This window comes from Ctenopharyngodon idella, chromosome 3 (assembly GCF_019924925.1).
Source record: "Ctenopharyngodon idella isolate HZGC_01 chromosome 3, HZGC01, whole genome shotgun sequence".
NCBI classification, from domain to species: Eukaryota; Metazoa; Chordata; class Actinopteri; order Cypriniformes; family Xenocyprididae; genus Ctenopharyngodon; species Ctenopharyngodon idella.
The window spans coordinates 9,951,231-9,966,528 of record NC_067222.1 but is presented as its reverse complement, the minus strand read 5'-3'; the positions used below and the strand labels follow the sequence as shown (position 1 = coordinate 9,966,528).

The 15,298-nt window shown below is 37.4% G+C and overlaps 1 protein-coding gene across 1 annotated transcript; it reads left to right on the top strand.

Annotated features, from left to right (window-relative positions):
• Positions 1–2,068: 2,068 nt before the first annotated feature.
• Positions 2,069–14,035, top strand: LOC127509933 (ATP-sensitive inward rectifier potassium channel 12-like). The gene is made up of 3 exons (XM_051889307.1): positions 2,069–2,557; positions 7,786–7,941; positions 12,491–14,035. The coding sequence occupies exons 2-3, from the start codon at positions 7,919–7,921 to the stop codon at positions 13,980–13,982; spliced, it is 1,515 nt and encodes a 504-aa protein (XP_051745267.1). The 5' UTR covers positions 2,069–2,557; positions 7,786–7,918; the 3' UTR covers positions 13,983–14,035.
• The last annotated feature ends 1,263 nt before the right edge of the window (positions 14,036–15,298 follow it).

Below are 15,298 nucleotides of genomic sequence, written 5' to 3'. Positions count from 1 at the left end.
ATGGTCTGCAACAATGCTTAGGAAGGTGGTACGTGTCAAAGTAACATTCACATGGACGGCAGGACCCAAGGTTTCCCAGCAGAACATTGCCCAAATCATCACACTGCCTCCGCCAGCTTGCCTTCTTCCCATCCTGGTGCCATGTGTTCGCCAGGTAAGCGACGCGCACGCACCCGGCCATCCATGGGATGTAAAAGAAAACCTGATTCATCAGACCAGACCACCTTCTTCCATTGCTCCATGGTCCAGTTTTAATGCTCACATGTCCACTTGTACCGCTTTCGGCGGTGGACAGGGGTCAGCATGGGCACCCTGACTGGTCTGTGGCTATGCAGCCCCATACACAACAAACTGTGATGCACTGTGTATTCTGATACCTTTCTATCAGAACCAGCATTAACTTCTTGAGCAGTTTGAGCTACAGAAGCTCGTCTGTTGGATCGGACCACACGGGCCAGCCTTCGCTCCCCACGTGCATCAATGAGCCTTGGCCGCCCATGACCCTGTCGCCGGTTCACCACTGTTCCTTCCTTGGACCACTTTTGATAGATACTGCCCACTGCAGACCGGGAACACCCCACAAGAGCTGCAGTTTTGGAGATGCTCTGACCCAGTCGTCTAGCCATCACAATTTGGCTCTTGTCAATCTCGCTCAAATCCTTATGCTTGCCCATATATATATATATATATATATATGAGTGTGTGTGTGTGTGTGTGTGTGTGAATGTATAGATTAAAGTTGCTTTGAGTATGACTTGTGCACTGAAACAACAAGAGCACATTTTTGTTTGTCTTCTTATTAAATACGGCCTCATTCCATGATGTCCTAGCAGGATCCTCTCGTCTCAGCTCGTCTCTCTCTGTATTTTCTCCCACACACACTCCTACTGTCACTCCACGGCTGTCATACGTTCGGATTTGCCCACCTCCTCATTCAGGCCTCCACCGCCAAAAATAAGAGCTCACACAACAACCGTGCATCTCCATAGAAACCATGTAGTCAGCGCTCTAGAATCTCTCAAACGAAATAATCAGGACAGAAATACAGATCAGAGGTCATTAAAGCAACGTTCACAGACATTCAGGTGTTTCTTAGGATGCAAGTTGTGGTGAACCTGTTCATTTTTGTATTTGTAAACATTTTGTTTTCATCAGATAGACTGGAATTTCTCATTTCTGTAGATTCCTCATTTTCTTCACTCTTAAAACTAAATGTTCTTTATTGGTTCCATTAAGAGCCTTTAGCATCCATGGAATCTTTCAATTCCACAAAAGGTTCTTTATAGTGGAAAAAAGATTCTTTAGACTATTAACATTTTCTTCACATTTAAAAAATGGTTCCTTTAAGAACTGATCACTGAAAGGTTCTTTGTGGAACCAAAAATGGTTCTTCTAAGGCATGAGTGTCCAATCCTGCTCTTGGAGGGCCACTGTCCTGCAAAGTTTAGCTTCAACCCCAATTATATACACCTGACCAGCTAATCAAGATCTTACTATGGATACTAGAAACTTCCAGGCAGGTGTGTTGAGGCAAGTTGGAGCCAAACTCTGCAGGACAGTGGCCCTCCAGGATGGAGTTTGGACACCCCTGTTCTAGGGCCTTGCTGCGAAAACCCCCTTTTGGAACCTTTATTAATTTTTCTTAGTATGAAGAACATTTGAATGATCTAAAGAAGCTTTTTCCACTATAAAGAACCTTTTTTGGAATGGAAAGTTTCCATGCATTCTAGAGGTTCTTCATGGAACCAATAAAGAACCTTTATTTTTAAGTGTATGGTATCACTGCAAAAACACCCTTATTTTTAAAAGTGTGTATAGTCTAGATTACGAAAGCACCCCAGTTTTGGTCATATTCTTTCTGAATCTGAATCTGTGTTCATTTTCTGCTACTCAGAGGAGACAGAAAGAGATACACGAGCGAACATTTTATGTTTGGATGCTAAAATACTTTGACAAGAGAAGAAAGCGAGAAACACTCCCTCTAAGAATAAAATCTGTAGCGTTGAAGAAAATGAAAATGATGAAAATGTGCATTTATCCCACAGACAGAAGCAACACAAAGATAATTCAGTCAGGACACTGAATATAAACTGAACAAGTCAATCGACGGTCTTTCATTTCATTCCCACATCCATCATGTCTGGACTAATTTGGACTGAATTACACTTGACATCAATCTGAAGTGAACATAATCGCAGTGACAGGCTCGCATCTTTCTCCTCCTCCTCCCCCGTTATCCGCCGGTCACCCACATGAGCGCGAGACCGCGAGGATGAGGAGGAGAGCGCGCGCGCGCTCGGAGATTACCGCGTGAGTGAAGTCAAAGAAGAGAGACCGGAGGGATTAACCTGCGAAAACTACAAGAAAACATGAATTAAAAAAAAAAAAACGCGGCGCTGGTAATATCGTGTTAAAGATGGGTGTTTTCGGAGAATAAAAAAAAGGAAGAGAGAACGGAACGCGCGCTTAATTACCGCCAAAACACGAAGTGACCTCGAGCAGAAGACAGGTTTAAGGCAAATAATACGTTTACAGATTAGATATTTGTTTCATTAAGGTGAGTAATTCTTCATATCTTCTTGTGTACAGTAAGTCAGATGTCTCTTCATTAGTGACAAGAGTTTTTTTTCCCTCCATTATGGCGTCCATTTGAAGTTATTATTAACGGCTTTTGGATAAAGATGTCTCCTGCATACTGTGTAAATTTTTTTGACACTATATGACAAATATATATGAATTTGTTCTGTTTTATAAAAATAAGAGTGGTGTATACGTACAAACTAACGATATAAATAACAGACTATTTGATTTAGGTACATTCATTCGTAATTTTGAGCGTTTAAAACTAACGTAAACACCGATTTAAAGGACTGGCGTACAGATAAAACATGATGGGCAGATGAGGAGAGGATGAATGCGGCTGAAACAGAGAAAAGAAACCTGATGTTGTAATGAAAAGAGATTATTCTCTGTTTGAGATCACGCACTGATCGCGCTCCGCATCTGGAGCTTTACCGGATTTACCGCGCGCGCTAAACTTACCTGCGCGTCATATTTTATGTCACAGTCTCAATCCCGCAGATTTGAGACGAACATCTGCCGCACGATGAAAGCCCTGCGGTATGTTTGGAGTAATTTAAAAGTTTTCTGACACACTGTTTACCACAAAGCTGTTTTAACTTCAAACCGCGCGAAACTGGAGTTCTGACTTCTCGCTCATTTGAGGCGTGTCAGACGGCTAGTTTCCAGTGGAAAGCGCTAAATGTGCAGGAGAATCTGCCGCGTGACTTCATTTGATTCCCCTGATCAATGAGGGCTTAATGCACTTAATGCACTGATGTTTCCAGTTGTACAGAAATGTACCATTGTTTTAGTTATAGTTTGGACACTGCCTAATACCATGATATACATATAGTTCAATGTAAATACTGTGGTATATGAATTTGGTAATCATTCAGTACCATGGTATATATCAAAGTACCACAGTAGAACTTCTATGCAAATGTACAAAGAGGACAAATTATGGTTCATATTGTCAAAACTGGATGAAAAAAATGCTATCAACTCTCAAAACACACAACATTGTAATTTCCGCCAAAAAGATAATTTATTAAAGACCAGATAACTTTGAACGAATGTTGTATTAACGTTACTGGAAGAATGTTTGTTCATAATTATGAGAGAATCTTGCCAGAACGTTAACCGAAGTTATGAGAATGTTCCCTGTTAGTAGCCTATAATGGCCACAAAGAGTATCTGAACACCAAAATCACACTTAAATGTCTGAATATCAGTACAGACAGAAGTTTGTTGTTTTGAAACGCTGAATCAATAGATGTAGTGTGGAAGATGAAGACAGTCAGTATTGTGTTTGTTTCTCATAAGTGGATCATGTTGATAGTTAATGTGATGAACTTCGCTTGTTTGAACAGTCCTGAGGCTCAAACAGGAGATCATGGCGCTATCAATGTCAGCAAGGTCATGGGTTCAATTCCCACGCATGACCTGTTTAAATGTATACCCTGAATGCAGTGCATAAAAGTGGATTTTTTTCTGGATAAAATAAGAATTAAAAAGTGAAATTAAGTGAAAACCAAAGAAACCCAACTAACAGGGAACATTCTCAAAACGTTTTTCTCAAAGTTATGAACAAACGTTCTTCCAGTAACATTAATATAGAATGTTTGTTCAAAGTTACCTGTTCTTCAGTAATGTCCTCAAAAAGTTAGCACAAAAACATTATTTATACATTATTCATAGTTTTTTTTTTAATGTTTTAGTTAGACGTTTGTCTAATGTTTTTTAAATGTTGTGTCAGAACGTTCAGAGAACATTGAAAAGTAACGTTCCCATAATGTAAAAATGTGACTGCGGTGAACAAATACTTCTTGGGACCACTGTAAAAACACAATAAATCAAAAATAATTAATAGAAATTAAAATGATAAAAAAAAGCACATCAATTAGGAATGCACAATATATCGGCCACTATATCGGTATCGGCCAATATATGTTCATGTTTAATGTTATTGTTATCGGCCCAATAAGAAAATTTGGCTGATATATTAAAGCCAATAGTTAATCGATTATTTCCTTCAGCTGAGACACTTCAGATGCGCACTGTCCGCCATTATGTTTTTTTTTTTTTTTTTTTCACCATTATGGTTTTGAATTGCTTGAAATATGATTGAAATCACTTATACAGTTAAGCACAGTGTAAGTCTGTCATATAGGCTACATAAAATTATGAGAACATTATAATTGTGTGCTTGGGACATGGCTTTTAATGGTGAGACTTTTGTTTTTGTAATCAGGCTCTCAAAAATTATATAAATTATATAAAATTATATAAAAATTTTGACTATCGGCCAACATATCGGTTATTGGCTTTCAAATATAAGAATTATCGGTTATCGGTATCGGCCAACATTTTCATATTGGTGCATCCCTAATCAAGAGCTTCATCATTTATCAAGTAAAGAATACTAAAAAATCAGATCTGCTCGAGTCTGAACTCACCTTCTGTCACTCACATGCACACGCACACACATACACGCACACACACACACACACACACGCACACAGCATCAGCATCTCAGATTACACTGCAGGATCCTCAGGACTGTATCAATGTTAAAAATGAGAGATGAGGAGATTATTCAGACATCATTTACTGGATTAGGAGGAATCAAGAAAGAAACCTTCTTCTCTCTCTCACACACACACCCACACACACACACACGACCAGGGATTAAGTGTGTTTATGTTGTGTAACAAAGGTTAAGTCCATTTTCATTGTAAAGAGCAGTTATTGAGTCACATGCGTCTGTCCTGTTGACGTCCGCGTCTACCAATCCTCCACATGAAGAACTTGAACCATTTAATACATCATTTCAATTTAAATGATCACAAGACATACAAATCTCTTGATTGATGTATGTGATGAAAGACAGAGATCATAAAACACTGAAATCTGTGTCTAGTCACTTTTCTGTCATTTCAAGTGTAATGATGAGTACAATATAAAATATAATACAATATTTATTCATCGCCTCGTTTTTTAAGACTACATCTAGGTGTGATGAGTAGACAGAGATCACTGGATTTCAGAGTTCTAGGAGTGACAGAGAAGATTATTCAGGTAATGAGGTGCCAAATTGATGAGGACTTTAGCATTTTAAAATCAAAATTTGACAGGTAGCCAATGAAGTGCAGTTAAAATTGGAGTTACCGGCTCGTATTTGCGGGTCCCAGGGAGAAGTCTTGCAGCTGCGTTTTGCACGAGCTGTAGATGGGAGAGGTAAGACTGAGAGACACCATGATAAAGTGAGTTACAATAATCTAGATGAGTTGTTTTCCTTAGGCCCAAATAGAATTATTTCTTTTTATTTTCATTTAAATTTAGATAATTCCTTAAAAGCCAAAGCTCGAGTCCTTTTAAACAGGCCAACAGTGGTTGTAAGCCGTGTTTATTATTATGCTTTAAGGGAAAATAGATCTGAGTATCTTCAGTGTATAGATGAAAGGATATTCCATATTTATTAAAAATAGAAGCATGTAAAATGTAAAGGGAAAACAATACCGGCCCGAGGATTGATCCCTGTGGGACTCCACAAATTAGAGATATACTAGAGGAGGACTGATGACCAATACGAATACTAAACCATCTGTTGGTCAGATAAGAACAGAAATACTTTAAGACTGTGCCCACAGATATCTCCAGACATGTCAACAGGACCACATGGTCGAACAAATCAAATGTAGCACTCAGATTTACTAAAACTAAAGCCATGGATTTCACAGAATCAGTTTCTGTAAAAATCACTTGAAACTCTTAAAAGGGCAGATTCAGTACTGTGTAAAGCTTTAAAACCAAACATTTCACGAAGAGAACTTACAGCCAAATATGACTGTAATTGAGTAAGTACAACTTTCTCATGGATTTTTGAGATAAAAGGTAGATTAGAAATAGGACAAAAGTTAGAAAAAAAGGAAGGATCCAGGGTTCGTTTTTTAAGATATGGCGACAGCAAATTTAAGGCTGTTAGGGAAGGAGCCCGCAGACAAGCATTTGTTAATAACCAATAACAGGCCAGAACCAACTGTGTCCATGATTTTCTAAGGAAATGAGGTGGAATAATATCTTGAGGACAGATAGTTGGTTTTAGGTGACCAACAATTTCATTACATGAAGATCCACAATACACAAATGTAAAGTACAAAATGTACAAGTATTTAAAACACTTTATAGACAATAAGACTGAACATGACTGAACAAACACAAAGACATAAACAAAAAAACATTGTCAACTGCCCAGATTTACACAAAATATTAATTATTAAACATAGGTTTTATTTAATAATATTTATTATATTTTAAAATATTTTCATGAAAAAAGTTTCCAAAGATTTTATACAATAAATACAACATTGATATTTTGCCATTTCATTTACAGACATTCAGACATTTGACTTGCATATTAAGTTTATTAGTTTGTCACTTCATAAATGAAACCGGTAAGATTTCTGGCAGTTTATTATTAACTATATACATGTAATTTTATTTAAATAATACTAATCATACTTCAAATTGCTTAGAATCAGCATAAATCTGTTAAATGTATTCAGTTAAAAAAAATGAACAAAAGTATGGCTAGATGTAGAACAAGCAATATTCAGTTTGTTGAAATATATGAGATTGAAACAAATTTCATTTATTCTTAAATATATAAACCTAGTTATTATGTATTTAAAACACATTAAGTTTATTAGGACTATTACAGAAATCTGACCAGTTTAATTTATGTATGGCTGACAAATATGCAGTTTATGTTAAAACTGTGCAATCCAAATGGATGGAGATTTTATATGGAATTCAAATGCATGAATCTTAAATTTAGACCTAAATATTTTTTTTTTGTGTGTATTTGGACACTCAATGTCTGAATGTCAAAGCAAGTGGCCATTTTTTGTAGAGAGCGACAGAAAGGCTTTTTTTTCATGAAGATTATTAGGCTGGAATGGTTTAAATGTTTTCTCTGAATGTAAGAATGGTCAAATATAAACATTTAGAGAACATGCAAATCAGTGATGTTGTTAGCCTACATCTGTGTGAGTGAGAGTGTGTGTGCGTCAGGTCTATTTTAACCGCTGCTTTGACCCAGATCACGGCATCCAAACCAGAACACAAATATAGTTTCTGTCCACTTCAAATCAAACCTCTCCGAATCAGACTGAATGTTCTCCACATCACGTCTGACGCTTCTCTGTTTCTCTTTGGCTGCAGTGTGTGAGATACATCGAGGCCTGTGCGTCGTCCGTTAGGATGCCGATCCCCAATCTTTCAGAGTAAATGGGGAACGTTGTTCTGTCGCATCATTGAAGACAGCAGCACAAACACGCTGAAGATCAAATACAATATGGGAAGCAACCGAGCCAACAGGTACGATCAGAACATGTGTGTGTGTGTGTGTGTGCATTTACGCTTTATGGGTCATTCTATATCGAGGATAAAATTTGGCTCAGAAATATGCAGAGTTTACTCATCTAACGTTCCCAGAACATTCAAAACATCCAGTTTTTTTAAAAAACGTTTTTTGGTTATACAATCATTAAGAGAACATTCCATTTTATCATTCTTCAAACATTATGGAAATGTTACTTTTGAATGTTCTCTGAACATTCTGAAACAGGTAGTAACATTTAAAAAACATTAGACGAACGCCCAACTAAAATGTTTAAGACTAAAATATTTTCCATGAATAATTTATAAATATTGTGTTAACACTTTGAGAACATTACTAAAGACCAGATAACTTTGTTCTATTAATGTTACTGGAAGAACGTTTGCTCATAACTTTGAGAGAACCCTGCCACATCTTTAGCTAAAGTTCTGAGAACATTCCTTGTTAGCTGGGTCTAGATTACTTATATTTAGGGATGTCCAGAGCCAACTGATCGGTATTGGCTATCTTAAGCCCGATCCTTTACTTTACATCAGCTGTCATGCCGGCGTCATGCAGTAGGTGGCGGTAAGCACCTTCAAGTGTGTTTGCCAAATGGCGACAGCCATGAAAAGGACAAGAAGCTCACATGTTGCGTGCATGACGTGCGAGAACCAACGAGTTCAAGCTTCCATGTTTGAATCACTCAAAAATCATTTATTTACTATTTATTTTTAACTGCCGTTAGACTATAACTTTAATAACTTTAATGTATTTGAGGTGTGCACAAACAACTAGGAAAATACAAGTATCGGATCAGGACTTAGTACTGGCAGATACTCAACATGCAATGACTTAAATCGGATCGGGGCACAAAAAACCTGATCGGGACAGTCATCCAGGTTTGGAAAGGCATGAGGGGTAATAAATGATGACAGAATATTAAAGGGTTAGTTCACCCAAAAATGAAAATTCAGTCATTAGTTACTCACCCTCATGTCGTTCCACACCCGTAAGATCTTCGTTCATCTTCAGAACACAAATTAAGATATTTTTGATGAAATCCGATGGCTTAGTGAGGCCTGCATTGCCAGCAAGATCATTTCCTATTTCAATGCCCAGAAAGGTACTAAAAACATATTTAAAACAGATCATGTGACTACAGTGGTTCAACCTTAATGTTATGAAGCGACGAGAATACTTTTTGTGTGCCAAAAAAACAAAATAATGACTTTATTCAACAATATCTAGTGAAGGGTGATCTCAAAACACTCATGAAGCTTCGAAGCTTTACAAATGTTTTGTTTTGAATCAGTGGTTCGGAGCGTGTATCATACTGCCAAAGTCACGCCCCCCAGTGGTGAACCATTGAAATTTCAAAACACTTATGACATAACAAAGCCTCATTTACTGAAATCACGTGACTTTGGCAGTTTCCAAACCACTGATTCGAAACAAAAGATTCATAAAGCTTCCAAGCTTCATGAAGCAGTGTTTCGAGATCACCCATCTCTAGATATTGTTGAAAAGTCGTTATTTTGTTTTTTTGGCGCACAAAAAGTATTTTTGTTGCTTCATAACATTAAGGTTGAACCACTGTAGTCACATGAACTGTTTTAAATATGTCTTTAGTAGCTTTTTGGGCATCTGAAAGTGTTAATTATCTTGTTGGCAATGCAGGCCTCACTGAGCCATCAGATTTCATCAAAAATATCTTAATTTGTATTCTGAAGATTAACGAAGGTCTTACGGGTGTGGAACGACATGAGGGTGAGTAATTAATGACAGAATTTTCATTTTTGGGTGAACTAACCCTGTATTTTTTGGGTAAAATACCTCTTAATAATATTAAGATATATTATCTGTTATACACAAAAGAAGGTATTTTGAGATATGTCTCAATGTTTTTTGTCCATACAATGAAAGTCGTGTTGTTTGGTTTTCAACATTCTTCAAAATATCTTCTTTTGGGTTCAACATAAGAAAGTAAGTCATACAGGTTTGAAATGACATGAGGGGTAATAAATGATGACAGAATGATCATTTTTGGGTAAAATATCCTTGACATCTATAGAACAAATGGTAAAATGCTCAAGTCTCAAATGATTTTGCTCATTTTCTCAGCTGGTTTGTGAGTCATTTTGACCTCTCAGAGTGAAATACTGTGTCTAAATGCTGCTCATCAAGAACAAGACCAACTCAAAACATTGAGATTTTGTGCTATTTTGCTTTCATAACATTTTTCCTTTAAGACTAGCAGAAAGAAAACATCCAAAATACAGTTAAGTGTTTATTTTATTGCACTTTATCTATTTGCGTCAGTAGATTTCTATTACAATAAACATATTTAAATCTTTGCATCTCCACTTCAGCAGCACTTACATGCACCAAAACTTACAGTTTTATTCCTAACTATATTCTGAAGGTTTTTACTGAGGGGTTTGTTTATATATCATTCGCCTGATTTTATACAACATTTTATTCCTAAACACATTTTGATAAAAAGACATCCAAAATTCCCTCTGTAAAAACCTTTAACTCTAATATGTCAAGAATTTTGAATGCTGTTTAATTGGCAGCTTTTAATGTCATTTACAGTCGCTCTTGTGCTCCACCAAACATCAGTAGATGATTGAGCGCCAGTAACACTGTCAGACTGTTTATGTATTTGTTTATTAGTATATGTGTGTGTGTGAGAGAGAGAGATATGGCTCAGGTTATAATCCCTAAACCTTCACTGACCGCAATCCTGATATGGCTAAATGACTCGCCTTCCCTCATAATCCCAGATGAGGAGCAGGTAACTCACACCTGAGTCCCTCGACCCTTAACGGACAAAAACTGAAAGAGAGAGACAGTGAAATGATGGAGAAACAGTCAGTTCTGATTCCACTGACAGTCCATTTGTTAAAAGTTCAGGATTTCATCAGGAGGATTTGTCCTGTGTTTCTGGAAGGATACGCATTAGTGACTCATGGTTTATCTGAAGTGAGTGCGTGTCCTTTAGAGCGGTCACTGGAAAGAACAAACGCTCCAATCAGATTACAGCTCTTGACCTGTCCTCCATCACATTTATATAGCGCTTTATACAATACAGATTGTTTTAAAACAGCCTCATAGTAATAAACAGGAAAATAACAGAATCAATGATACAGACTTAATTTTGAAACAAGTTCAATTTCAGCTGTAAAGCAGCTCTAAAAAGACAATGGTGTCGTTATTCAATCCCAGCTAACAGGGAACGTTACAATAATGTTTGTAGAATGGAATAATAAAATAGAATGTTCAAAGAACATTCAGACAATTGTTTTCGTCACTTAATAGAAACAAGCAAAACTCTCTCAGAACATATTTTAGTTAGCTAGGATGTTGGTTCAATTCAGTTCAATAACAGTGTCAATGTTGCAAAGTTCATCAATTATAAAAAGACTAATGTAGAGATGATTTACAGCTGAATTTAGTTCAATAACAGTGTCAATGATGCAAATTCATCAATAACTAATTCAATTTCAGCTATAAAGCAGATCTACAGAAGACAATAGTACCATTATTCTGCTCAATTCAGTTCAGTGTTGATTCAATAAAGTTCAACAACTGTTGATGTTGTAAAATGTATCAATTATGAAACGTATTCAGTTGAGCTTCTATGTTGATTCAGTTCAATAAGTATCAATGCTGCAAAGTTCATCAATTATGAATTCAATTTTGGTTATAAAGCAGACCTACAGAAGACAACAGTGTTATTAAAGGATTAGTTCACTTTCAAATGAAAATTAGCCCAAGCTTTATTCACCCTCAAGCCATCCTAGGTGTGTATGACTTTCTTCTTTCTGATGAACACAATCGGAGTTATATTAATAAATATCCTGACACATCCAAGCTTTATAATGGCAGTGAATGGGACCGACGAGTATGAGCTGAAGAAAGTGCAGTCATCCATCATAACCATACTCCACACGGCTCCGGGGGGTAAATAAAGACTTTCTGAAGCGAAGCGCTGCATTTGTTTAAGAAAAATATCCATATTTAACAAGTTATAAAGTAAAATATCGAGCTTCCGCAAGACCGCGGCGCCAGTTACGCTTGGATGTAGCGTAGGCGTAGGATGTAGCGTAAGCGTTTTGAACTGCAAAAGGCGTCACACTTTCTTTTTATGTTGAATACACGGTCTGGCGGAAGCTAGATATTTTACTTAATAACTTGTTAAATATGGATATTTTTCTTACACATCACTTCACTTAATAAGGATTTTATTAACCCTCCTGGAGCCATGTGGAGTACGTTTATGATGGATGGATGCACTTTCTTGAGCTTCATACTCATTCACTGCCATTATAAAGCTCGGATGCGTCAGGATATTTATTAATATATCTCCGATTGTGTTCATCAAAAAAAGGAAAGTCATATACACCTAGGATGGCTTCAGGGTGAGTAAATATTCATTTTAAAGTGAACTAATCCTTTAAGCTCAATTCAGTTTAATGAAGATTCAATTTAGTCCCCAAACACCAGCTTTCTGACCCCAAACTCTTCTGTCCTCTCTCTCAGGTACAGCATTGTGTCTCCTGACGAGGAGGCACTGAAGATCTCCACCCTCGGCCTCCACAACGGCCACGGCTCTGGCCGGCTGCACTCCCCCGGAGAAGCGGAGGGTCCGAGCGCGGCAGCACTGGCGATGGGCACTGGCTACAATGGGAGGATCTCCACGTCTGGCCGAGGCCAGCTGCGCAGCCGCTTCGTCAAGAAGAACGGCCAGTGCAACGTGGTCTTCACCAACATGGACGACAAGCCGTGGCGGTACCTGGCAGACATCTTCACAACGTGCGTGGACATCCGCTGGCGGTACCTGCTAATGGTCTTCTGCTCCACTTTCTTGGTGTCCTGGTTCATCTTTGGCTTGATCTTCTACAGTGTTTCTCTGGCTCACGGGGACTTCGATAATGATCGTGGCAGTGGCGGGAAGCAGTGGAAACCATGTTTGCTGCATGTGGAGGGATTTGTAGGGGCCTTCCTGTTCTCCATTGAGACCCAAACCACTATTGGCTACGGCTGGCGCTGCGTGACCGAAGAGTGTCCCGTAGCGATCGTGACGGTGGTGGTGCAATCGATTGTTGGATGCATCATTGATTCCTTCATGATTGGCACCATCATGGCCAAAATGGCACGTCCAAAGAAGAGGAACCAAACCTTGCTTTTTTCCCAGAACGCAGTGATTGCGCTGCGCGACGGGAAGCTGTGCTTGATGTGGCGAGTTGGGAACCTTCGGCGGAGCCACATTGTTGAGGCTCACGTCCGGGCGCAGCTCATCCGACCCTACGTGACGGCTGAAGGCGAGTTCATCCCGCTTGAACAGATGGATCTAAATGTGGGCTACGATGAAGGCACTGATCGCCTCTTCTTAGTGTCGCCTTTGGTCATTGTGCACGAGATCGACGAGGACTCGCCGCTTTGGACCATGAGCCGAGCAGACCTCGAGTCCGATGACTTTGAGATCGTGGTAATCCTGGAGGGAATGGTGGAAGCGACGGCCATGACCACGCAAACCCGAAGTTCCTACCTCTCCCGTGAGATCCTTTGGGGTCACCGATTCGAGCCCGTCATCTTTGAGGACCGCGACCGCTACAAGGTCGATTACGCTCACTTCCACAAAACCTACGAGGTTCCCTCGACGCCTGCCTGCAGCGCTAAGGAGTTGAAAGAACTGACTGGGCGCCGTTCGTCCACTTCGTCCCGTTCCGAGACGCCGGACAGCCGCTGCCACCGCGGGGCCCAAACGCTCTTCCCACCGCACTCACCCAGCGCCTTCTGCTACGAGAACGAGGTGGCGCTGTGCTGCGGAGAAGACGAGGAGGAGCGGACGGGCGAGAATCTGACCGGGGTTCCCACAGACTTCCAGAAAATGTTCCAGGACTCGGCCACGATGACCTCCGGCAGCAACATGCTCTGCGTATTAGACATGGACAATCAGATTGAGTTTGACATTCTGCAGACTGCCATACCGCTCGACCCCATGACTTACAAGAGCGAGTCTGAGATATGACATTCCCACAAGTAAATACATTTATATTTATTTAACCACCTTTACAAAAATAAATACATTTATTATTTATATATGAATTAATGTATATAAATAAATATTTACATAAGTTAATTATTTACTCAAATGTATTATACTTATACAATATAATTAATTTATATAAATATAGTATTTAATTTATTTAATAAATAATATATAAATATATTTATTTATATAAGTTATATAAATTAATACATTTATAAACAAAAATACATTTATATTATTTACAAATCCTAAATGTATTTATTTATATAAAGGTATTCTATTTAAGCACATTTATATACAAATAATACATTTATAAAAATATATATGTTATTTATATATAAATGTATATTTGTACAAATAAATATATTATGTAAATTACTCAAATGTATTATAATTTATAAATTAATAGAATACTTTTATATAAATAAATGCATTGTGTATAAATGCATAACATAAAGACATGTGAAAAACATTACTTATAAAAATATAATACATTCATATATAAATAATAAATGTGTTTATATAAATGTATTATATATACAAAAAATACATTCATTATTAAATGTATATTTAAATGTTCATATAAATGTATATTTATATAAACAAATATATTTATATTAGTAAATTATTCAAATTTATTATACTAACATAATTTATATAAATAAATAAAATACATCAATATACATATAATTTATTTACATAAATGTATTATTTATATAATAATTAATACAAATGCATATAATATATTGTATTATATAAATATGATACATTTGAATAATTTACTTATATAAATAAATATAAATAATTTAGATAAGTTAAACATTTGTATATAAAGAATAAATGTATTTATATAAATTACTAAATTTATTTATTTAAATTTATTATATTTATATGAATAAATACATATATTGTTTATATATATATATATATATATATATATATATATATATATATATATATATATATATATAATTCGCCTTGCCTGCATTTGTTTTGTACTTTGCTCATCGCAGTCTTCCCAAAGGAGGAAGTGGGTGTGTTTGGCCTCAAGGAACACGTGACCCTAAAGGTCGTGACCTCATGTCATGTCACCTAAATGGTCATTCACGAGATCACACGAGGCAGGGGCACATAATGTGGCTTCCAGTGGAGATCAGACGCATCCATGAAACTGATGACAGAAAATCAGACTAAGATGCCAAGAATGAAACAAGTGAAGCACAGATAAAGTCACCAAAGGAGACGAGCTCAGGACGGACTGATGTTTCTCCCTGTACTGTACCGTCACGCGGCGT